General features: G+C 38.4%; 1 protein-coding gene and 35 non-coding genes across 36 annotated transcripts; all 36 read right to left on the minus strand.

Moving 5' to 3' along the window:
• Nucleotides 1-1,405: 1,405 nt before the first annotated feature.
• On the minus strand, nt 1,406-1,487 carry TRNAS-AGA (transfer RNA serine (anticodon AGA)). Its single transcript has one exon. It is a non-coding gene; the product is annotated as a tRNA-Ser (tRNA).
• Nucleotides 1,488-1,628: 141 nt separating this feature from the next.
• Nucleotides 1,629-1,710, minus strand: TRNAS-AGA (transfer RNA serine (anticodon AGA)). Its single transcript has one exon. It is a non-coding gene; the product is annotated as a tRNA-Ser (tRNA).
• A 141-nt stretch (nt 1,711-1,851) lies between these two features.
• Nucleotides 1,852-1,933, minus strand: TRNAS-AGA (transfer RNA serine (anticodon AGA)). The gene has a single exon. It is a non-coding gene; the product is annotated as a tRNA-Ser (tRNA).
• A 141-nt stretch (nt 1,934-2,074) lies between these two features.
• On the minus strand, nt 2,075-2,156 carry TRNAS-AGA (transfer RNA serine (anticodon AGA)). Its single transcript has one exon. It is a non-coding gene; the product is annotated as a tRNA-Ser (tRNA).
• A 141-nt stretch (nt 2,157-2,297) lies between these two features.
• On the minus strand, nt 2,298-2,379 carry TRNAS-AGA (transfer RNA serine (anticodon AGA)). The gene has a single exon. It is a non-coding gene; the product is annotated as a tRNA-Ser (tRNA).
• A 141-nt stretch (nt 2,380-2,520) lies between these two features.
• Nucleotides 2,521-2,602, minus strand: TRNAS-AGA (transfer RNA serine (anticodon AGA)). Its single transcript has one exon. It is a non-coding gene; the product is annotated as a tRNA-Ser (tRNA).
• A 141-nt stretch (nt 2,603-2,743) lies between these two features.
• On the minus strand, nt 2,744-2,825 carry TRNAS-AGA (transfer RNA serine (anticodon AGA)). Its single transcript has one exon. It is a non-coding gene; the product is annotated as a tRNA-Ser (tRNA).
• Nucleotides 2,826-2,966: 141 nt separating this feature from the next.
• TRNAS-AGA (transfer RNA serine (anticodon AGA)) lies at nt 2,967-3,048 on the minus strand. The gene has a single exon. It is a non-coding gene; the product is annotated as a tRNA-Ser (tRNA).
• Nucleotides 3,049-3,189: 141 nt separating this feature from the next.
• TRNAS-AGA (transfer RNA serine (anticodon AGA)) lies at nt 3,190-3,271 on the minus strand. Its single transcript has one exon. It is a non-coding gene; the product is annotated as a tRNA-Ser (tRNA).
• Nucleotides 3,272-3,412: 141 nt separating this feature from the next.
• Nucleotides 3,413-3,494, minus strand: TRNAS-AGA (transfer RNA serine (anticodon AGA)). Its single transcript has one exon. It is a non-coding gene; the product is annotated as a tRNA-Ser (tRNA).
• Nucleotides 3,495-3,635: 141 nt separating this feature from the next.
• Nucleotides 3,636-3,717, minus strand: TRNAS-AGA (transfer RNA serine (anticodon AGA)). The gene has a single exon. It is a non-coding gene; the product is annotated as a tRNA-Ser (tRNA).
• Nucleotides 3,718-3,858: 141 nt separating this feature from the next.
• TRNAS-AGA (transfer RNA serine (anticodon AGA)) lies at nt 3,859-3,940 on the minus strand. The gene has a single exon. It is a non-coding gene; the product is annotated as a tRNA-Ser (tRNA).
• A 141-nt stretch (nt 3,941-4,081) lies between these two features.
• Nucleotides 4,082-4,163, minus strand: TRNAS-AGA (transfer RNA serine (anticodon AGA)). Its single transcript has one exon. It is a non-coding gene; the product is annotated as a tRNA-Ser (tRNA).
• Nucleotides 4,164-4,304: 141 nt separating this feature from the next.
• Nucleotides 4,305-4,386, minus strand: TRNAS-AGA (transfer RNA serine (anticodon AGA)). The gene has a single exon. It is a non-coding gene; the product is annotated as a tRNA-Ser (tRNA).
• Nucleotides 4,387-4,527: 141 nt separating this feature from the next.
• On the minus strand, nt 4,528-4,609 carry TRNAS-AGA (transfer RNA serine (anticodon AGA)). The gene has a single exon. It is a non-coding gene; the product is annotated as a tRNA-Ser (tRNA).
• Nucleotides 4,610-4,750: 141 nt separating this feature from the next.
• On the minus strand, nt 4,751-4,832 carry TRNAS-AGA (transfer RNA serine (anticodon AGA)). The gene has a single exon. It is a non-coding gene; the product is annotated as a tRNA-Ser (tRNA).
• A 141-nt stretch (nt 4,833-4,973) lies between these two features.
• TRNAS-AGA (transfer RNA serine (anticodon AGA)) lies at nt 4,974-5,055 on the minus strand. Its single transcript has one exon. It is a non-coding gene; the product is annotated as a tRNA-Ser (tRNA).
• Nucleotides 5,056-5,196: 141 nt separating this feature from the next.
• On the minus strand, nt 5,197-5,278 carry TRNAS-AGA (transfer RNA serine (anticodon AGA)). The gene has a single exon. It is a non-coding gene; the product is annotated as a tRNA-Ser (tRNA).
• A 141-nt stretch (nt 5,279-5,419) lies between these two features.
• Nucleotides 5,420-5,501, minus strand: TRNAS-AGA (transfer RNA serine (anticodon AGA)). The gene has a single exon. It is a non-coding gene; the product is annotated as a tRNA-Ser (tRNA).
• Nucleotides 5,502-5,642: 141 nt separating this feature from the next.
• On the minus strand, nt 5,643-5,724 carry TRNAS-AGA (transfer RNA serine (anticodon AGA)). Its single transcript has one exon. It is a non-coding gene; the product is annotated as a tRNA-Ser (tRNA).
• A 141-nt stretch (nt 5,725-5,865) lies between these two features.
• TRNAS-AGA (transfer RNA serine (anticodon AGA)) lies at nt 5,866-5,947 on the minus strand. Its single transcript has one exon. It is a non-coding gene; the product is annotated as a tRNA-Ser (tRNA).
• Nucleotides 5,948-6,088: 141 nt separating this feature from the next.
• TRNAS-AGA (transfer RNA serine (anticodon AGA)) lies at nt 6,089-6,170 on the minus strand. The gene has a single exon. It is a non-coding gene; the product is annotated as a tRNA-Ser (tRNA).
• Nucleotides 6,171-6,311: 141 nt separating this feature from the next.
• On the minus strand, nt 6,312-6,393 carry TRNAS-AGA (transfer RNA serine (anticodon AGA)). The gene has a single exon. It is a non-coding gene; the product is annotated as a tRNA-Ser (tRNA).
• Nucleotides 6,394-6,534: 141 nt separating this feature from the next.
• On the minus strand, nt 6,535-6,616 carry TRNAS-AGA (transfer RNA serine (anticodon AGA)). Its single transcript has one exon. It is a non-coding gene; the product is annotated as a tRNA-Ser (tRNA).
• A 141-nt stretch (nt 6,617-6,757) lies between these two features.
• On the minus strand, nt 6,758-6,839 carry TRNAS-AGA (transfer RNA serine (anticodon AGA)). Its single transcript has one exon. It is a non-coding gene; the product is annotated as a tRNA-Ser (tRNA).
• A 141-nt stretch (nt 6,840-6,980) lies between these two features.
• On the minus strand, nt 6,981-7,062 carry TRNAS-AGA (transfer RNA serine (anticodon AGA)). The gene has a single exon. It is a non-coding gene; the product is annotated as a tRNA-Ser (tRNA).
• A 141-nt stretch (nt 7,063-7,203) lies between these two features.
• On the minus strand, nt 7,204-7,285 carry TRNAS-AGA (transfer RNA serine (anticodon AGA)). Its single transcript has one exon. It is a non-coding gene; the product is annotated as a tRNA-Ser (tRNA).
• A 141-nt stretch (nt 7,286-7,426) lies between these two features.
• TRNAS-AGA (transfer RNA serine (anticodon AGA)) lies at nt 7,427-7,508 on the minus strand. Its single transcript has one exon. It is a non-coding gene; the product is annotated as a tRNA-Ser (tRNA).
• Nucleotides 7,509-7,649: 141 nt separating this feature from the next.
• Nucleotides 7,650-7,731, minus strand: TRNAS-AGA (transfer RNA serine (anticodon AGA)). Its single transcript has one exon. It is a non-coding gene; the product is annotated as a tRNA-Ser (tRNA).
• Nucleotides 7,732-7,872: 141 nt separating this feature from the next.
• TRNAS-AGA (transfer RNA serine (anticodon AGA)) lies at nt 7,873-7,954 on the minus strand. The gene has a single exon. It is a non-coding gene; the product is annotated as a tRNA-Ser (tRNA).
• A 141-nt stretch (nt 7,955-8,095) lies between these two features.
• Nucleotides 8,096-8,177, minus strand: TRNAS-AGA (transfer RNA serine (anticodon AGA)). The gene has a single exon. It is a non-coding gene; the product is annotated as a tRNA-Ser (tRNA).
• Nucleotides 8,178-14,840: 6,663 nt separating this feature from the next.
• On the minus strand, nt 14,841-18,176 carry LOC111781312 (putative proteasome inhibitor). The gene is made up of 9 exons (XM_023661828.2): nt 17,860-18,176; nt 17,603-17,780; nt 17,370-17,513; nt 16,754-16,888; nt 15,930-16,007; nt 15,777-15,811; nt 15,633-15,693; nt 15,446-15,523; nt 14,841-15,095 (listed from the first exon to the last, which is right to left on the minus strand). The coding sequence occupies exons 1-9, from the start codon at nt 18,032-18,034 to the stop codon at nt 15,023-15,025; spliced, it is 957 nt and encodes a 318-aa protein (XP_023517596.1). The 5' UTR covers nt 18,035-18,176; the 3' UTR covers nt 14,841-15,022.
• Nucleotides 18,177-18,989: 813 nt separating this feature from the next.
• Nucleotides 18,990-19,071, minus strand: TRNAS-AGA (transfer RNA serine (anticodon AGA)). The gene has a single exon. It is a non-coding gene; the product is annotated as a tRNA-Ser (tRNA).
• A 69-nt stretch (nt 19,072-19,140) lies between these two features.
• TRNAA-AGC (transfer RNA alanine (anticodon AGC)) lies at nt 19,141-19,213 on the minus strand. Its single transcript has one exon. It is a non-coding gene; the product is annotated as a tRNA-Ala (tRNA).
• Nucleotides 19,214-20,646: 1,433 nt separating this feature from the next.
• TRNAS-AGA (transfer RNA serine (anticodon AGA)) lies at nt 20,647-20,728 on the minus strand. Its single transcript has one exon. It is a non-coding gene; the product is annotated as a tRNA-Ser (tRNA).
• Nucleotides 20,729-20,795: 67 nt separating this feature from the next.
• Nucleotides 20,796-20,868, minus strand: TRNAA-AGC (transfer RNA alanine (anticodon AGC)). Its single transcript has one exon. It is a non-coding gene; the product is annotated as a tRNA-Ala (tRNA).
• Between the last annotated feature and the right edge of the window lie 1,511 nt (nt 20,869-22,379).

Below are 22,379 nucleotides of genomic sequence, written 5' to 3' on the forward strand. Positions count from 1 at the left end.
CAAGAGTAAAGAAAACTCGTTTCTAAACTCGTGATTCGAATTACTCCACAAGAGGTTTGATCAACACCACTTGAATGACTCTAGCATGCAAGTTTTAAACACAAGAATTTGCAAAGAAAGTTTAGCTCTCAACAAAGCTAAAATAGAAATTCTATTGTTAATTCCAAAATCTGATGTCTAATCAAAGAAAACAATGTTTTACCTAGCCTTTACAACCTTAAATATGAGAAATACCCATAACCTCCATATTAAAATGGCTAGTTAACGAATATAGTAACCTATATGGGTTACCATATAACCTTAACTCCTATATTTAAAACTAGCTTAAATATGACAAACAAATAGTTAAACTATAATTAAATAATGTCATTAATAAAATGTGCTTATTAGTCATCCTTGGACTAGTTTCATAAATTCAGCGGAGTTCATTAAATGCAACTTAAAGTGCATTTAATTCATCTCTTCCTTAAAGTTCAACTTTGCATAACATATAGGGGAGGTCTCCAACGTCTTCTAGAATTTCCTTTGATGAGCTCACCATAGCTTTAATATTCGTGGTTCATATCACATATGCATTTATATGATTTTACGAAAATCAAAATTGCATTTGTCTCACCAAAATAATGGAAAGAATAATCACACTCAGCGCCCGATAACCACTCACGCCCACACATAAAGATATATATGATTTTATGAAAATAAAAATTTCATTTGTCTCACCAAAATAACCGGCACACCCACGCATATGCATTTATATGATTTTACGAAAATCAAAATTGCATTTGTCTTGCCAAAATAATGGAAAGAATAATCACACTCGAACATGCTAGAAGTTAGAATGGGTAGTATTTGCAAAGCCAGCACGCCCACGCATATGCATTTATATGATTTTACGAAAATCAAAATAGGATTCGAACCTACACGGGCAAAGCCCACATGATTTCTAGGCATGCCCGATTACCACTCTGACACGCCCACACATATGCATTTATATGATTTTACAAAAATCAAAATTGCATTTCTCTCGCCAAAATAATTGAAAGAATAATCACACTCAGTCGCCTGATAACCATTCACGCCCACACATATAGATTTATATGATTTTACCAAAATAAAAATTGCATTTGTCTCGCCAAAATAATGAAAATAATAATCACACTCGGCACGCCCCATAAAAAGAACCTGCGCGGGCAGGATCGGAACCTGCGCGGGCAAAGCCCACATGATTTCTAGTCATGCTCGATAACCACTCCGGCACGCCCACGCATATGCATTTATATGATTTTACGAAAATCAAAATTGGATTTGTCTCGCCAAAATAATGGAAAGAATATCACACTCAGAGTATTTGCAAGGTGCCATGGGTTTCTATTTAGTGGTCCACGATAGGCACTTTATCATTAATCGTGAGCGGCAGGATTCGAACCTGCGCGGGCAAAGCCCACATGATTTCTAGTCATGCCCGATAACCACTCCGGCACGCCCACGCATATGCATTTATATGATTTTACAAAAATCAAAATTGCATTTGTCTCGCCAAAATAATTGAAAGAATATCACACTCGGAGTATTTGCAAGGTGTCATGGGTTTCTATTTAGTGGTCCACGATAGGCACTTTATCATTAATCGTGAGCGGCAGGATTCGAACCTGCGCGGGCAAAGCCCACATGATTTCTAGTCATGCCCGATAACCACTCCGGCACGCCCACGCATATGCATTTATATGATTTTACGAAAATCAAAATTGGATTTGTCTCGCCAAAATAATGGAAAGAATATCACACTCAGAGTATTTGCAAGGTGCCATGGGTTTCTATTTAGTGGTCCACGATAGGCACTTTATCATTAATCGTGAGCGGCAGGATTCGAACCTGCGCGGGCAAAGCCCACATGATTTCTAGTCATGCCCGATAACCACTCCGGCATGCCCACGCATATGCATTTATATGATTTTACGAAAATCAAAATTGGATTTGTCTCGCCAAAATAATGGAAAGAATATCACACTCAGAGTATTTGCAAGGTGCCATGGGTTTCTATTTAGTGGTCCACGATAGGCACTTTATCATTAATCGTGAGCGGCAGGATTCTAACCTGCGCGGGCAAAGCCCACATGATTTCTAGTCATGCCCGATAACCACTCCGGCATGCCCACGCATATGCATTTATATGATTTTACGAAAATCAAAATTGGATTTGTCTCGCCAAAATAATGGAAAGAATATCACACTCAGAGTATTTGCAAGGTGCCATGGGTTTCTATTTAGTGGTCCACGATAGGCACTTTATCATTAATCGTGAGCGGCAGGATTCGAACCTGCGCGGGCAAAGCCCACATGATTTCTAGTCATGCCCGATAACCACTCCGGCACGCCCACGCATATGCATTTATATGATTTTACGAAAATCAAAATTGGATTTGTCTCGCCAAAATAATGGAAAGAATATCACACTCAGAGTATTTGCAAGGTGCCATGGGTTTCTATTTAGTGGTCCACGATAGGCACTTTATCATTAATCGTGAGCGGCAGGATTCGAACCTGCGCGGGCAAAGCCCACATGATTTCTAGTCATGCCCGATAACCACTCCGGCACGCCCACGCATATGCATTTATATGATTTTACAAAAATCAAAATTGCATTTGTCTCGCCAAAATAATTGAAAGAATATCACACTCGGAGTATTTGCAAGGTGCCATGGGTTTCTATTTAGTGGTCCACGATAGGCACTTTATCATTAATCGTGAGCGGCAGGATTCGAACCTGCGCGGGCAAAGCCCACATGATTTCTAGTCATGCCCGATAACCACTCCGGCACGCCCACGCATATGCATTTATATGATTTTACGAAAATCAAAATTGGATTTGTCTCGCCAAAATAATGGAAAGAATATCACACTCAGAGTATTTGCAAGGTGCCATGGGTTTCTATTTAGTTGTCCACGATAGGCACTTTATCATTAATCGTGAGCGGCAGGATTCGAACCTGCGCGGGCAAAGCCCACATGATTTCTAGTCATGCCCGATAACCACTCCAGCATGCCCACGCATATGCATTTATATGATTTTACGAAAATCAAAATTGGATTTGTCTCGCCAAAATAATGGAAAGAATATCACACTCAGAGTATTTGCAAGGTGCCATGGGTTTCTATTTAGTGGTCCACGATAGGCACTTTATCATTAATCGTGAGCGGCAGGATTCGAACCTGCGCGGGCAAAGCCCACATGATTTCTAGTCATGCCCGATAACCACTCCGGCACGCCCACGCATATGCATTTATATGATTTTACAAAAATCAAAATTGCATTTGTCTCGCCAAAATAATTGAAAGAATATCACACTCGGAGTATTTGCAAGGTGCCATGGGTTTCTATTTAGTGGTCCACGATAGGCACTTTATCATTAATCGTGAGCGGCAGGATTCGAACCTGCGCGGGCAAAGCCCACATGATTTCTAGTCATGCCCGATAACCACTCCGGCACGCCCACGCATATGCATTTATATGATTTTACGAAAATCAAAATTGGATTTGTCTCGCCAAAATAATGGAAAGAATATCACACTCAGAGTATTTGCAAGGTGCCATGGGTTTCTATTTAGTTGTCCACGATAGGCACTTTATCATTAATCGTGAGCGGCAGGATTCGAACCTGCGCGGGCAAAGCCCACATGATTTCTAGTCATGCCCGATAACCACTCCGGCACGCCCACGCATATGCATTTATATGATTTTACAAAAATCAAAATTGCATTTGTCTCGCCAAAATAATAGAAAGAATATCACACTCGGAGTATTTGCAAGGTGCCATGGGTTTCTATTTAGTGGTCCACGATAGGCACTTTATCATTAATCGTGAGCGGCAGGATTCGAACCTGCGCGGGCAAAGCCCACATGATTTCTAGTCATGCCCGATAACCACTCCGGCACGCCCACGCATATGCATTTACATGATTTTACAAAAATCAAAATTGCATTTGTCTCGCCAAAATAATTGAAAGAATATCACACTCGGAGTATTTGCAAGGTGCCATGGGTTTCTATTTAGTGGTCCACGATAGGCACTTTATCATTAATCGTGAGCGGCAGGATTCGAACCTGCGCGGGCAAAGCCCACATGATTTCTAGTCATGCCCGATAACCACTCCGGCACGCCCACGCATATGCATTTATATGATTTTACGAAAATCAAAATTGGATTTGTCTCGCCAAAATAATGGAAAGAATATCACACTCAGAGTATTTGCAAGGTGCCATGGGTTTCTATTTAGTGGTCCACGATAGGCACTTTATCATTAATCGTGAGCGGCAGGATTCGAACCTGCGCGGGCAAAGCCCACATGATTTCTAGTCATGCCCGATAACCACTCCGGCACGCCCACGCATATGCATTTATATGATTTTACAAAAATCAAAATTGCATTTGTCTCGCCAAAATAATTGAAAGAATATCACACTCGGAGTATTTGCAAGGTGCCATGGGTTTCTATTTAGTGGTCCACGATAGGCACTTTATCATTAATCGTGAGCGGCAGGATTCGAACCTGCGCGGGCAAAGCCCACATGATTTCTAGTCATGCCCGATAACCACTCCGGCACGCCCACGCATATGCATTTATATGATTTTACGAAAATCAAAATTGGATTTGTCTCGCCAAAATAATGGAAAGAATATCACACTCAGAGTATTTGCAAGGTGCCATGGGTTTCTATTTAGTTGTCCACGATAGGCACTTTATCATTAATCGTGAGCGGCAGGATTCGAACCTGCGCGGGCAAAGCCCACACGATTTCTAGTCATGCCCGATAACCACTCCGGCACGCCCACCCATATGCATTTATATGATTTTACGAAAATCAAAATTGGATTTGTCTCGCCAAAATAATGGAAAGAATATCACACTCAGAGTATTTGCAAGGTGCCATGGGTTTCTATTTAGTGGTCCACGATAGGCACTTTATCATTAATCGTGAGCGGCAGGATTCGAACCTGCGCGGGCAAAGCCCACATGATTTCTAGTCATGCTCGATAACCACTCCGGCACGCCCACCCATATGCATTTATATGATTTTACGAAAATCAAAATTGGATTTGTCTCGTCAAAATAATGGAAAGAATATCACACTCAGAGTATTTGCAAGGTGCCATGGGTTTCTATTTAGTGGTCCACGATAGGCACTTTATCATTAATCGTGAGCGGCAGGATTCGAACCTGCGCGGGCAAAGCCCACATGATTTCTAGTCATGCCCGATAACCACTCCGGCATGCCCACGCATATGCATTTATATGATTTTACGAAAATCAAAATTGGATTTGTCTCGCCAAAATAATGGAAAGAATATCACACTCAGAGTATTTGCAAGGTGCCATGGGTTTCTATTTAGTGGTCCACGATAGGCACTTTATCATTAATCGTGAGCGGCAGGATTCGAACCTGCGCGGGCAAAGCCCACATGATTTCTAGTCATGCCCGATAACCACTCCGGCACGCCCACGCATATGCATTTACATGATTTTACAAAAATCAAAATTGCATTTGTCTCGCCAAAATAATTGAAAGAATATCACACTCGGAGTATTTGCAAGGTGCCATGGGTTTCTATTTAGTGGTCCACGATAGGCACTTTATCATTAATCGTGAGCGGCAGGATTCGAACCTGCGCGGGCAAAGCCCACATGATTTCTAGTCATGCCCGATAACCACTCCGGCACGCCCACGCATATGCATTTATATGATTTTACGAAAATCAAAATTGGATTTGTCTCGCCAAAATAATGGAAAGAATATCACACTCAGAGTATTTGCAAGGTGCCATGGGTTTCTATTTAGTGGTCCACGATAGGCACTTTATCATTAATCGTGAGCGGCAGGATTCGAACCTGCGCGGGCAAAGCCCACATGATTTCTAGTCATGCCCGATAACCACTCCGGCACGCCCACGCATATGCATTTATATGATTTTACGAAAATCAAAATTGGATTTGTCTCGCCAAAATAATGGAAAGAATATCACACTCAGAGTATTTGCAAGGTGCCATGGGTTTCTATTTAGTTGTCCACGATAGGCACTTTATCATTAATCGTGAGCGGCAGGATTCGAACCTGCGCGGGCAAAGCCCACATGATTTCTAGTCATGCCCGATAACCACTCCGGCACGCCCACCCATATGCATTTATATGATTTTACGAAAATCAAAATTGGATTTGTCTCGCCAAAATAATGGAAAGAATATCACACTCAGAGTATTTGCAAGGTGCCATGGGTTTCTATTTAGTGGTCCACGATAGGCACTTTATCATTAATCGTGAGCGGCAGGATTCGAACCTGCGCGGGCAAAGCCCACATGATTTCTAGTCATGCTCGATAACCACTCCGGCACGCCCACCCATATGCATTTATATGATTTTACGAAAATCAAAATTGGATTTGTCTCGTCAAAATAATGGAAAGAATATCACACTCAGAGTATTTGCAAGGTGCCATGGGTTTCTATTTAGTGGTCCACGATAGGCACTTTATCATTAATCGTGAGCGGCAGGATTCGAACCTGCGCGGGCAAAGCCCACATGATTTCTAGTCATGCCCGATAACCACTCCGGCATGCCCACGCATATGCATTTATATGATTTTACGAAAATCAAAATTGGATTTGTCTCGCCAAAATAATGGAAAGAATATCACACTCAGAGTATTTGCAAGGTGCCATGGGTTTCTATTTAGTGGTCCACGATAGGCACTTTATCATTAATCGTGAGCGGCAGGATTCGAACCTGCGCGGGCAAAGCCCACATGATTTCTAGTCATGCCCGATAACCACTCCGGCACGCCCACGCATATGCATTTACATGATTTTACAAAAATCAAAATTGCATTTGTCTCGCCAAAATAATTGAAAGAATATCACACTCGGAGTATTTGCAAGGTGCCATGGGTTTCTATTTAGTGGTCCACGATAGGCACTTTATCATTAATCGTGAGCGGCAGGATTCGAACCTGCGCGGGCAAAGCCCACATGATTTCTAGTCATGCCCGATAACCACTCCGGCACGCCCACGCATATGCATTTATATGATTTTACGAAAATCAAAATTGGATTTGTCTCGCCAAAATAATGGAAAGAATATCACACTCAGAGTATTTGCAAGGTGCCATGGGTTTCTATTTAGTGGTCCACGATAGGCACTTTTTCATTAATCGTGAGCGGCAGGATTCGAACCTGCGCGGGCAAAGCCCACATGATTTCTAGTCATGCCCGATAACCACTCCGGCACGCCCACGCATATGCATTTATATGATTTTACAAAAATCAAAATTGCATTTGTCTCGCCAAAATAATTGAAAGAATATCACACTCGGAGTATTTGCAAGGTGCCATGGGTTTCTATTTAGTGGTCCACGATAGGCACTTTATCATTAATCGTGAGCGGCAGGATTCGAACCTGCGCGGGCAAAGCCCACATGATTTCTAGTCATGCCCGATAACCACTCCGGCACGTCCACGCATATGCATTTATATGATTTTACGAAAATCAAAATTGGATTTGTCTCGCCAAAATAATGGAAAGAATATCACACTCAGAGTATTTGCAAGGTGCCATGGGTTTCTATTTAGTTGTCCACGATAGGCACTTTATCATTAATCGTGAGCGGCAGGATTCGAACCTGCGCGGGCAAAGCCCACATGATTTCTAGTCATGCCCGATAACCACTCCGGCACGCCCACCCATATGCATTTATATGATTTTACGAAAATCAAAATTGGATTTGTCTCGCCAAAATAATGGAAAGAATATCACACTCAGAGTATTTGCAAGGTGCCATGGGTTTCTATTTAGTGGTCCACGATAGGCACTTTATCATTAATCGTGAGCGGCAGGATTCGAACCTGCGCGGGCAAAGCCCACATGATTTCTAGTCATGCTCGATAACCACTCCGGCACGCCCACCCATATGCATTTATATGATTTTACGAAAATCAAAATTGGATTTGTCTCGCCAAAATAATGGAAAGAATATCACACTCAGAGTATTTGCAAGGTGCCATGGGTTTCTATTTAGTGGTCCACGATAGGCACTTTATCATTAATCGTGAGCGGCAGGATTCGAACCTGCGCGGGCAAAGCCCACATGATTTCTAGTCATGCCCGATAACCACTCCAGCACGCCCACGCATATGCATTTATATGATTTTACGAAAATCAAAATTGCATTTGTCTCGCCAAAATAATTGAAAGAATATCACACTCGGCACGCCCCACATTATAGAAGTTAGAAAAGAGTAGTATTTGCAAGGTAAACATAGGTTTCTATATAGTGATCCACGATAGGCATTTTAGCATTGATCGTGAGCGACAGGATTCGAACCTGCACGGGCAAAGCCCACATGATTTCTAGGCATGCCTAATTTCCACTCCAGCACACCCATGCATATGCATTTATATGATTTTACGAAAATCAAAATTGCATTTCTCTCGCCAAAATAATGGAAAGAATAATCACACTCAACTGCCGGCACACCCCACATTATAGAAGTTAGAAAGATCGTGAGCAGCAGGATTCAAACCTGGGCGGACGAAGCCCACATGATATCTAGTCATGCTCGATAACCACTCCGGCACGCCCACGCATATGCATTTATATGATTTTTAAAAAATCAAAATTACATTTGTCTCGCCAAAATAATGGAAAGAATATCACACTCAGCACACAATAAGCACTTCAACATTGATCGTGAGCGCCAGGATTCGAACCTGCATGGGCAAAGTCTACATGATTTCTAGTCATGCCCGATAACCACTCCCACACGCCCACACAAATGCATTTATATGATTTTATGAAAATCAAAATTTCATTTGTCTCGCCAAAATAATGGAAAGAATAATCACACTCGGCACGCCCCACATTATAGAAGTTAGAAATGAGTAGTATTTGCAAGGTAAACATAGGTTAAAGCCCACATGATTTCTAGTCATTCCCGATAACCATTCGAATCTGCGCGATAACCACTCACGCCCACACATATAAATTTATATGATTTTACGAAAATAAAAATTGCATTTGTCTCGCCAAAATAATGGAAAGAATAATCACAGGCAAGCCCCACGTTATAGAAGTTAGAAAGGAGTAGTATTTGCAAGGTAAACATAAGTTAAAGTTTGCGCGGGCAAAGCCCACATGATTTCTAGTCATGCCCAATAACGAGCACGCCCACGCATATGCATTTATATGATTTTACGAGAATCAAAATTGCATTTGTCTCGCCAAAATAATGGAAAGAATATCACAGTCGGCACGCCCCACATTATAGAAGTTAGAAAGAGTAGTATTTGCAAGGTAAATATTTCTATATAGTGATCCTCGATAAGCACATCACCATTGATCGTGTGCCGGCAGGATTCGAAGCTGCGCGGGCAAAGCCCAGCCCACATGGATTTCTAGTCACACCCGATAACAACTCCGGATAAATCACATCGGTACTTCAACATTGATCGTGAGCTGCAGGATTCGAATCTGCGCAGAAAAAGTCCACATGATTTCTAGTCATGCCCGATAACCATTACGGCACGCCCACGCATATAAATTTATATGATTTTACAAAAATAAAAATTGCATTTCTCTCGCCAATATAATGGAAAGAAAGAATAATCACACTCAAGCATGTCCTACATTATAAGCACTTCAACATTGATCGTGAGCGGTAGGATTCGAACCTGCGCGGGCGGGCAAAGACCACATGCCCGAACAACCACTCCGACACACCCCACATTATAAAAGGCAAAAAGAGTAGTATTTGCAAGGCAAACATAGGATTTCTATATAGTGATCCTCAATAAGTACTTCAGCATTGATCGTGAGCAGCAGGATTCAAACCTGCACGGGCGGGCAAAGCGCACATGCTTGAAAACCACTCCGACACGCCCCACATCGTGGGTGGCAGGATTCGAACTTAAGCGGGCGGGCAAAGCCCACATGCCCGACAACCACTTCGATACACTCCACATTATAGAAGGTAGAAAGAGTAGTATTTGCAAGGCAAACATTGGATTCTATATAGTGATCCTCAATAAACCATTGATGCGGGCAAAGCCCAAATGATTTGTCTCACCAAAATAATGGAAAGAATAAGGCACGGCCCACATTATAGAAGTTTGAAAGAGTAGTATTTTAGGTTTTTTTTATAGTGATCCTCGATAAGCACTTCCGCATTGATCACGAGCAGCAGGATTCAAACCTGCGCGGGCAAAGCCGACATGATTTCTAGTTATGCCCGATAATCACTTCGGCACGCCTACGCATATGCATTTATATGATTTTACGAAAAAAATTGCATTTGTCTCGCCAAAATAATGGATTGATCGTGAGCGATAGGATTCAAACTTGCGCTCATGCACGATAACCACTCCGACACACCCACGCATGTAAATTTATATGATTTTACGAAAATCAAAATGACCTACGCGGGCAAAGACCGCATGATTCCTATTCAAGCTCGATAAGCACTCCCCCACGTTATAGAAGTGCGAAAATAATGGATTGATCGTGAGCGGCAGGATTCGAACTTCCGCGGGCAAAGCCCACATGATTTCTAATCATGCCTGAAAACCAGGCTGACACACCCACGCATATACATTTATATGATTTTACGAAATCAAAATAACCTACACGCAAAGACCACATGATTCCTATTCAAGCCCGATAAGCACTCCCCCATGTTATAGAAGTTAGAAAAAGTAGTATTTGCAAGGCAAACATAGGATTTTTTTATAGTGATCCTCGATAAGCACTTTTTCACCATTGATCGTGAACGGCAAGATTCGAACCTACGCGAGCAAAGCCCACATGATTTCTACTCATTCCCGATAACCACTCCAGCACACCCACACATATAAATTTATATGATTTTACGAAAATCAAAATGACCTGCGTGATAATCACTCCAGCCCGCCCACGCATATAATTTTAAGTTTTTATATAGTGATCCTCAATAAGCACTTCAAGCATTGATCTTGAGCGGCAAGATTAGAACCTGCGCGGGCAACACCAACATCATTTCTAGTTATGCCCAATAACCACTCCGGCACACCCACGCATGTAAATTTATATGATTTTACAAAAATAAAAATTGCATTTGTCTCGTCAAAATAATGGAAAGAATAATCACACTCGAGCATGCACCACATTATAAAAGTTAGAAAGGGTAGTATTTGCAAGGCAAACATTGGTTTTTATATAGTGATCCTCAATAAGCACAACATTGATCGTGAACAGCAGGATTCAAACCTGTGCGGGCAAAATTGCATTTGTCTCGCCAAAAACACTCGGCATGCCTCACATTATAGAAGGTAGAAAGAGTATATTTGCACAAACATAGGATTCTATATAGTGATCCGCAAAGCTCGCATGATTTCTAGTCATGCCTGATAACCAGGCCGACACGCCACGCATATGCATTTATATGATTTTACTTTGTCTCGTTAAAATAATGGAAAGAATAATCACGCCCCACATTATTAAAGTTAGAAAGAGTAGTATTTGCAAGGTAAACATATGTTTTTATATAGTGATCCTCGATAAGCACTTCAGCAATGATCGTGAGCGACAGGATTCAAACCTGCGCGGGCAAAGCCCACATGATTTCTAGTCATGCCCGATAACCACTCTGGCACGCCCAGGCATATGCATGTATATGATTTTACGAAAATAAAAATTGCATTTGTCTCGCGAAAATAATGGAAAGAATAGTATGCCCAAGGCAGGATTCAAACATGCGCGGGCAAAGCCCACATGATTTCTAGTTATACCCAATAATCACTCCAACACGCCCACGCATATGCATTTATATGATTTTACGAAAATAAAAATCGCATTTGTCTCGCCAAAATAATGGAAAGAATAATCTCACACTCAGCACGCCTCACATTATAGAAGATTGAAGATGTAGTATTTGCAAGGTAAACATAGGTTTCTATATAGTGATCCTTGATAAGCACTTCAACATTGGAAAGAATAATCACACCCGGCACGCCCCACATTATAGAAGTTGAAAAGAGTAGTATTTGCAAGGCAAACATAGGTTTCTATCTAGTGATCCTCGATAAGCACTTCAGCATTGATCGTGAGTGGCAGGATTCAAACTTGCGCAAGCAAAGCCCACATGATTTTTAGTCATGCACGATAACAATTCCCCAATGCACAAGCATATACATTTATATGATTTTACTGACCAAAATAATGGGAAGAATAATCACACCATGCCCCCACATTATAGAATTTACTATTTTAAAACCTTAATTTTACTATATTTGTAATGATTACAAAAGTAAAAGATTTAAACTCTAAGTTTACTCTAATTTTTACTACAATTGTAATGGCTACAAAAGTAAAAAGGTAATTGAAGATCAAGATTGTCTTAAATTTAAATTATTGTAATTTAATATATTTTAAATTTTAGGATAAATTAAATATCAAATCCATTTTTCTTTATTTTTTAATTTAATTATGTATGTAATGTATGTTTTAAATTAATTGCTGGATTGTATAAGGTATGTCATTTAGATCCCACCATGGGTTAAACATGATCCTGCATTCTTTTCTCTTTTTTTAATATAAATGTTATATTTAAAAAAAAAATTATTACGTTGTTTCTCAATAGAATTAAGATAATTTTCTAATTAGCTTCTCTTTACTTTGTCCATATAGGGGAGACGCTCACTTCCTGAAATGATGCTGGTCTTGATCCTTTTGTGAAATCACCTACATTAAGCATGAGGCGGTGGCTCAACGAATACATTTGTGCTTGCATCTTGGAGCACATACACGAGGTGCGTAGCCATTTCATTTAGCCCCTCTTCCATTCAAACTCGATTGCCTCTTTACAACAATGTTGTCCTCCATAAGAACTTGTGTTGTGCTCAACTTGACACTTGGTCGACACTCGCCTTGTCTGACCTCAGAGTCTCTACTTGCAAACATTGACACTATTCCTCAAATGTGAATGGTTCTTTGGAAGACACTCGACTTGGTGTGCCTTCTATTACATTTTCTCTGCCCACATCGGAACCCCAAGCCCTTGGCCAATGAACTTGGTTCTTGCTTGACAGGTAGATCTCCCCACACTAAGGTGTCGACACACGACACTAATGAACTTGGGGGAGTCATGGCTTCAACCCACAACTTATTCTAATTCTGACCCGCAACTGTCTTGCTTACTCTAGCACTCTTGACACACTTGGAAGGTCTTCAATCAACCCTCGGGTTCCCAGCCTTATCTGACTAGACGGACAATGTGTGGCTCTCATATCAACTATCATGGTTGTACTTTTTCAACCGTGTGGCGTCGTGATCTTGACACGCTCATGACCAACCTTGAGGAAAACCCAAGGCCCATATTCTTTTTTTGCCCGACTTTGTGATTTCGTCGGACCTTAGGTGAGGTTTGTCTTCACCAACCGAATATCACTTGTGCAGAATCCAAGCTTGTTCAGCCACACACGCTACCTACGCATATATGATCAATCATCTACGACACAACCGACTTGCCTCTACACTAGGACAAGTCATTCAGGTCGACCTTGCCTCTAGTCGAGGCCAAGGTCTCTTAATGCAATGTTGCACCTCATCATGTCATCTTGGCTCCCAATTAATATGGCTCATATATCTTGCTGTCATCCTAAGTCATGAGGTGTCATCGGCCATCGCAGCTCACTCAGTCATACCATCAAGAACGAGCCCACGTGTTGTTCATAATATTTGGACATCTCGAATATTCATCCATCCGAGTTTTATTGAGGCATTATATCCTCAGTGTCTATGTCGTGTCATTTACAGACTTCGTACTGGATAGTGGATGTATGATCCAACCTCGAACACCTGGGTTGGGGCACAACACTAGCACATCCGTGCCGCCCAGTACTGCCCTTGAAAAACCAATGTCAAAGGAAGTCGTCTGAGACACTCGTCTCGCAATGCTCGTTCTCACTGTGAAAAGCAATGCGTAGCTCGCTTAGGCCACAAGGACCAGGGGTGGTAGAGAGCTGACATCATGCCTCCCCTTTAAGGTACATTTTGAAGCATTTTCAATCCTCCTCAGATATACGTTATTTAGGCGAATGGTCATACGATGTCGTGGAGCATCCATCCAGTGTCTGATTGACACTAAATTTGGCGAACATTCATATTTCATATGGACAGACTTGACTCTAGAACCGCATGCACAAATTCCCTTTAGAACCCTGTTTTTCGAGGTTAAGGCTCGGGGCCCTACTCATCCCTTTAACAAACTTATCTTTGACACTTGTGTCTACTCGGGGACCATATGTTACTTATGTCTCGTCTTTTTCTTTTTTTTATGTCCACTGCGTTTGGTGTGTTGAATCATGCACCGTTCTCCTCGATCACATCATAACACTTGTCTAGGCCCTCGCATGGCCGAATAGACGCCACTTGAAGGCTATCGCTTTGTTCGTCGCAATATGAGGGTCACAACCTACTCTCTTCATAATATGGTTGTGACATTTTCTCCCACTTAACCTAATTATAGTTCTCGATCACTTACTTGGACACAAATTATTCAATAGTGTTTTTTTTTTTTTTTTATGCCGAAAAAGTATTTCCCCGCAATTAATTAAATCCCTTCCCCCAAACGGATTTATAAACCCATGTTCTTTTATTCCTTAGTTTATTTTGAAATACCAACAACGCAAAGAGGAAGTAGTGAATTCCAAGCATGAGCTCCAAGTTTTTTTTTTAAAAAAAAGGGTTGGGTTAAAAGAATTAGCAGTAGAAGGGAAGTTGAAACATTAGATTTAAGCCCAATATAAGACCATCCAGACAAGTAACAATCCAAAAGCTTTCTTAGATTCAGTAAACACAATTCCCATATTCACAATAGATACAGTCATTATAGGCCATCCAAAACAGATAAAAGAACTTCAGGGTAGTAACTCAAAATAAGCCATCTCCAAGATAGCTATACCATAATTTATTGTCTTTCCCTAAAACATTATCCTGGCTGACTATATAAAATCTGAACCGCCTCCAAAATGCTCCAGGTCCGGGTGAGTCCCTCCTCCTGGTCTCCTAGGATTTCTGTAAGAATCGGAAGTAGAAACGTCCAAGTTAGTCTTGTTGGTCCTCACCAAATTAAAAAGTCATTCCAAACTAACCCTCCAAAACTCCTTTTACACACTTAGAAAGTCATTCCAAACTAACCCTAACTTTTCTTAAATGTTTTCCTTATATTACTCGAGTTGTTTTCTATGAAAGACATATGGGCTAATGACCCTAACTTGTTTTTTCATGGATGACCTATCCTAATTTAAAATGAAAAGAAACATGGTTTGACTTTAGTAGTTGTCACAGCATTCAGAACATGGTAACGCTAGTAGAAAATTATTAATCCAACAAGTAAGTTTAAGCCTCAGGAAGACCCCAAATACCTAACAAACCGATTTGGTTCAAACCCAGGAACACCAGGTGGACCATATGGATCAAAACGAGCACCTGGAGGAACGCCCCTGTTTAAAAATAAAAAATAAAAAATAAAAAAACTCAGAATTAGAAGCAATCATAGTGCAAGGGTGAGCGTGTGGGAGTGGGCGTGTATGAGAGAGCTAATCGACTCACGGCTGCCCGCCTTGAAAACCAGGTCCTCTACCAATTCCAAACCATCGCGGGTCATTAGGTCCTGCATAATAAAAGAGTGAACTTATTACACTTGCTATCAATCTAACACTAGAAGTCTAGAAGAGAGAACAAAAATTCACAAACCTAAAAGCATGCTCCCATCCCCGCTGAAACCACCTCTGAAATCAATTATTGGAAGAATAAAAAAACAAGAACAAAACAAAACAAATTAGCCTGATATTTTGCACTTAACGCAATCTCATATACACAGATGATCGATGGATTTAAATAATTTACCTATTGGGGTACATTCCAGCACCAGGTCCAGGGAAAAGATCACCACCACCAAAGGGATTAATAGGTGGAATTACAACTCTAGAGAGTAACAAAATCAAACACGATCAGACTATGACAATTCACTCATGTGATACAGACTATTTGTAGACATTGAATATTAAACAAGTTTCTAGATTGGTAGTTAATGTCATCTGTTAAGGAAGGATTGGGCAAAAAACACAAAATTCTTCCCAATAAATACTACCAGCGATTTGACCATCCCAATAATTGAGCAAAAGCCAAAAACAACTCTTGCACATTAAGTGGAACCGTTTTCATTTTTCAAGTAGCAATATAGCTCAGAAAAATAAGAATGATATTAAAGAATTTCAAATTGGCTTCTTTTTTCTTTTGGGTATTAGTTCTGTGAGTGGGAGGAACCGTATTGTGCTAACAGAAAAGGAACTGATGAGTTGAGTCTCTCGGGAAGAAAACTATCCCATGCAATGGGAGCATGACCAGTGATCACTATCATATATAACACAAGCATGGTGCCCAAGCCCAAGAAACTCAAATCACACAGATCTTACCTCTCCCTGACATGTTCTACCCATGAAGGAGAAAACAATGTATTATGAAGAAAACAAAAAGAAAAATGGCATCCAAAATATGGTTAGAACCCTGCAAATCCAAATGATGGAGACAGTGATAATAGAACCCAACAAACCTATCATGGTAGTAGTACTTAATAGTTAAAAACTTCAAGTCAAGACCCAACATATTTCTAAAATTATGTCATAATATTTTGGGAGTGTGCATATGTGGAGAGAGAGAGAGAGAGAGACCCTGAAGGATCGATTTGTGGACCAGGACGCTCAGGAATTCCAAACATAGGCATATTCGATGGGGGGCTATGATTCTCAGGGATTCCAGAAGTAGGTTCATTTACAACAGCAGATGATCTTTCACTACTCTCAGACCTGCAAATCACAAAAAGCATATAGAGTGCAAAGAAGCAAATTAAAGAATGATTGCTTAAGGCATATAGATTTTTTCCACATCAGGTCACATAAATACTAGAAATGGGACCAATAAATTGTCATTTGAGTCCCATAAACATGATCGAAGCTTTAAAAATCTCTCTAAATTGTTACAAATTCGTAACTCAATCGCATGATGGATAAAAGAAAAATTAAGATGCTGAGCATATTGCAAAATCCTAAAACAATCTTAAATAAATAACCAATGAACATGAACTCAATATTTAGCAGCATGAACAAAGTGTGTGAAGCTTTCAAAACCTAATACTAAGTTAAATTCAATCCATAGTGACAAGGCTCCAATAAATAAGAATGTGAAAAAGGGTTATCATAATCAGCTCAACCAAAATCCCTCTCAATAACATCAGGAAAATGAATAATTAAAATGATCGTACGTATTGATTATCTGAACTATCACTACCTTGTAGAACTACTTCTCGTAGCTTTTGAAGAACCGTGCAATTTACTCAATATTCCCAAGTCCAAGCGTTCCACCAGTTTATCCAAATTTCTGTACTGAGTTGTATAGCTACTTCCCCCATTCGGATTGACGATTTCTTCAACGCTAAAATTTAAATTAACAAAAAACTCAACATCGAAGCAAGAAAAGTACCAATTTCCCAAGATGCATAGATCTAGGAGAGTGTAGCGTACTCAATTTCAAGATGCAGCGGGTCCGAATTCTTATCAGTCAAGGCATCAATAAGCAATTTCCCGTTCATCACCAGGCACTTCACTATCATTTTCTTCCAATTAGAATCCTTTTCAGGGTTCGCGTAAACGTAAGCGTATTCATCCTCCAATTCGTTCCAGCCCTCGATACTAACTTCATCTAAACCCCAATCCAATACTCAGAACTACTAAGCTATGAAACAAAATTAAGGCGTTTGCAATATACATAGAACTCATACCCGTAGAGGGAGAAGAAAAGGCGGCTTCAGTAAAAGCAGAAGGTCCGGTGGCAGTGAGCACGAAGCCGGAAGCGAGAAATGTGGCGTGAACTGCAAACGCGACCTTGTCGTAGTCGTTACGAAAGCTAGCCCTAGTTGCCCTGATGACGGCCATTACCGATTGCTCGTTCACCATTGTTGTATTGGATTGAAGATTCTTTGTTCTTCTGGAATTGAATTCAGACGGATCAGAACGAGCGAAGAAGAGAGAAACACAGCGAGATGACAAGTTCTCGAAGTTCTATAAACGGGACAAGTCTAACCGAGAAGACTCGTGGGTTTCTACAAAATTCCTTCAATTTATACCAAGTTTTTATTAATTAAAAATATCCTTTTTAACTCTCAAATTTTTAATTAATATCCTTCCTTTAAAAATATATTAACTCCAAATTCCTTTGAAGTTATTAGAAAGTAATCAATTTAATAATTATTTGAGAATTTAAGCGTCACAATTTTTGTATTTTTATTTTAATATATGCAAAGAAATAAGAGAGTTTTTTTTTTTTGTTTTTTTTTTTATTTATGGTTTTGATATTTAAGAAGAGATTAAAAAAATTGAGAGAAATTTCCGAGATGGATTAATGAAAGAAAAGAATTAAGAAAATATTTAAGAAGGGGAAGAGATGCGAGTACAAAATAAGAAATAGTTCTAAGTTGAAGATGATAGCAAAAATTTAAAGAAAGAGATGATATACGAGCGGTAGATGAATAATTTTCGTTAATATATTAACGGTAAAAAAATTAATTTTTTTTAAGTATATCGAGGCTACTTTTGAATGTTTATGAATAAGTTTAAGAATATTAAAATAAAAAAAAATTAAGAATTCCTATTTTAAATATAGATTTTTTTTTAATTTCATAAGCAAAAATGATATCATGTTCCTATAATAAATAATATCTTTAAAAAAATAATATAAAATACTCTCAATCAGAAATTAAAAAAAAATAACAGAATAATCGGGTAGAAATAGAAAAAAAAATTAAAATTAAAAATTAAAAAGCGTGTGCTTGGTAGAAAAATAAATAAAAATAAGAAAAACAAAATAACAGAATAATCAGGTAGAAAAGAAAAACAAAATAATAAGGCAAAACGTGAGCGGCAGGATTCGAACCTGCGCGGGCAGAGCCCACATGATTTCTAGTCATGCCCGATAACCACTCCGGCACGCCCACGATTCTGTACACGAGGCGAATTTATAAATAATAAATTTATTTGTTATTAATATACAAAAATAAAAAAAGTGGAGATGCGGGGTATCGATCCCCGTACCTCTCGCATGCTAAGCGAGCGCTCTACCATCTGAGCTACATCCCCTATTGACGTGACACATATGTTCAAAATAAATCTAATCTAATTAAAATTCAAAATTTAAGTAATGGTGAAGTGATACTTTTAGTATTTTACTTGATAATTTCCAAATATTATGAGGCTAAATACTAATAATAACAAAGTTTATCCTAAAATAGCAAAAAATAAAATTTTAAATAATCACAAATAATAAAAAAGAATTTGAGAATAAAAAGTTACTAAGGGGTTTGAATCTCTAACACTAACCCCGCAAATAAATATGGAATTAATATGAAATAGGAGATATGTTTCATACCTCATACTCATCTCTTTGAATGGATATTTGGAGCATTGATCTCTGTACCTCTTACATATTAAGCGAACACTATATCATCTGAATTACATCCTCTTTTCTATGTCTAAAAATATATTAATATATTTAATATATTTAAAATATTAATTACCAAACAATAAAAATAAATTTAAAAAAAACCATCATAATATAGCAAAGGATAAAGGGATAAAAAAAATTTAAGTATAAAAACCGAAATAAAAAAAAATACTAATACTCAATTTTAGAAAATTAACAATATTTTTAAAATTCTTTAAAAAAAATAGTTATACTCAATTTTAGAAAATTAATTTTAAAAAAAAAAATTGAGACTAGAATAATATATTTAATTATAAACTTTAATGGCAATGCACACCTTATTTGTTGGGTGGAAATTATCATTCAAATTTCGCTTCCAGAACACAATAGATTATGGATTTTTTTTTAGCTCAAATAATAAATAAAACCAATTGAATAAATTGTTATTTTAATAACAAATATAATTACTAATAGACTTATCTAATATATGTATTAATAATTTAGACATATCAATAACCGAGGTCTATATTTGATATACGCTCCACTAACCGATGTCTAGTAAGGATAGATGACTATCAACACTTATTCATACCGTTGTTAGTTATTATCTTTATCACTAATTTATCATTACTAGAATATAAAATAATATATGCATTGTATATTACTTTATTTAATATTAGATGATTACTCATAACAATAAGTTAAATTATAAAATTAGTCCCTATCATTTAAATAAAATGAAAAATAGTTCGCTAAAATTCTAAGAAGTTAAAATTTTATTGGTATAATTTTATAAATCTCGGTATAGATTATTTTTTAAAATTTTATCAAATCATAAGAATTAATTTTAAAATTTTATTGGTATAGAGTTTGTGATTATAAGTTAAAAATCTTTAAATTTGAACATTTATATTTTTTTTGGGTATTAATTAGAAACTAGCAGACCTAGTAGTATAACCTCTAATTATTTTATAGAGCACAAAAAAAAAACAAAAAAAAAAAAAGCATACTTAATGAGATTTTATTTATATTCATACTGAAACATTCGTTCAAAGAAAATAATATTTATTTATTCATGAGTAAAATTAAACGTGAGCGGCAGGATTCGAACCTGCGCGGGCAGAGCCCACATGATTTCTAGTCATGCCCGATAACCACTCCGGCACGCCCACGGTTGTTTACACAACGTGAATTTTACTTTTTCTAGATTCAGTTTTTTAAAATACAAAAATAGAAAAATGGAGATGCGGGGTATCGATCCCCGTACCTCTCGCATGCTAAGCGAGCGCTCTACCATCTGAGCTACATCCCCTTTTGACGTGATACATGAGTTAAAAATAAATTTAATCTAAGTAAAAATAATTTCAGAATATAATCATCAAATTTTATCATAATATATAGAAAAGAATAAATTTTAAATTATCACGTAAAAGTAAAAAAAAAAAAATAAAAAATCGAGATTAAAATGTCCATTTTTTCGGGCATCAATCCATGTACCTCTCATATACAAAGAAAACGCTCTACCATTTAAGCTACATCTCCTATTAAATAATAACACATAGGCATTTAATTTAAATTAAATCAAAATTTAAGTAATAGTGGATTGATTCTTTAGTATTTTATTTGTTTGTGTGCAAATTATCATTCAAATTCAGCCTCAGATTAGGTAAAAAAAAAAGTACCTACATAATATTTATTTTTATTCTTTGACCCTTATACTTACGGATAATTACAATTACAAGTAACAGCTAACGACATGTCGTTTCAGAAGTTCACTTCACTTCACCTCTGAGTTCTGTCGTTTGGTAGCTCTAATGTAACAAATAATGGCCACAAAAAAAGTGGTAGCGAGTCCGCCCAATATCACACCCCCACCGGCAATAGACATATCCCTCGACTTGTGATGCTCACGATTCTCCAATACTTTGATTTCACTTTGCGGCGCTTCAGACGGACTCGAAGAAACAGCCGCCGCAGTCCAGTGGTTCCCGAGCTTCCTAACGGACGGCGGTTCGGCTGCGACGGCGGCGGAATCGAGAAGAGCACTGGCGAAGATGAAGAGAAGGAAGAGAAATGGAGCCATATATTTGGAGCTGCGATTAACAGAGTTTGAGCGATTGGAATTAAATAGGGGTTTTAGATCCAATTTTGGGGAGTGGGGGGAGGAAGGAGGGGTCTGTTTTAAATTAATAAAATTAATTGGGCGCGTTTGGGGAAATGCGGGAAAGTTTGGGGGTGCACACACGTGTGGTGTGACGTTGGAAATATAAAACATGTACACCTAGGTTTGTAGTCGAGGGAACAAGATCGTTTATGTGTTTATATGTAAAGCTGTGATAATTATATAAAATTTTTATTTTATTTTATTTTATTTTATTGAAACAATTAAATATTAATTTATAACTCTATTTTGAACGTTAAAAAATGCTTAAAAAATTTAAGTTATTATCTATACTAACATGATGTACATTTCTTTTTGGTGGCTCAATCGTATAAATTTTAAAGTTATATATGTTTGTTTGGAGCAATCATATGTTAAGTGACCTACTAGATATTTTCCCTAGAACCATGTGTCTCAGATCCATTATTTGTTGGAGAGGGAAACAAAACATTTTTTATACGGATGTGGAAACTGTTAGGATCGCACAACAACGCACATACTCGATCTAGATGAACACAAAAAGCAGGATAGAGAAGATGCAAGGAGAATATATGATTAAAGGTTTTGTATTGATGACTTGAGGTATATAGAATACAAGATTACAGAAAATACATTTTCAAAGCTCTCTCTCTATATATATATATATGGTTTAGCTTACTATA

The sequence above is a fragment of the Cucurbita pepo genome, chromosome 19, assembly GCF_057944985.1.
Source record: "Cucurbita pepo subsp. pepo isolate OVF chromosome 19, ASM5794498v1, whole genome shotgun sequence".
NCBI lineage: Eukaryota > Viridiplantae > Streptophyta > Magnoliopsida > Cucurbitales > Cucurbitaceae > Cucurbita > Cucurbita pepo.

Coding starts and splice junctions, on each gene's coding strand:
- LOC111781312 (XM_023661828.2), bottom strand. CDS start 18,034: ATGGTGAACGAGCAATCGGTAATGGCCGTCATCAGGGCAACTAGGGCT. Junction 17,781..17,859: donor CTTTTCTTCTCCCTCTACGG/GTATGAGTTCTA, acceptor ATTGGGGTTTAG/ATGAAGTTAGTATCGAGGGC. Junction 16,889..17,369: donor ACGAGAAGTAGTTCTACAAG/GTAGTGATAGTT, acceptor TGTGATTTGCAG/GTCTGAGAGTAGTGAAAGAT.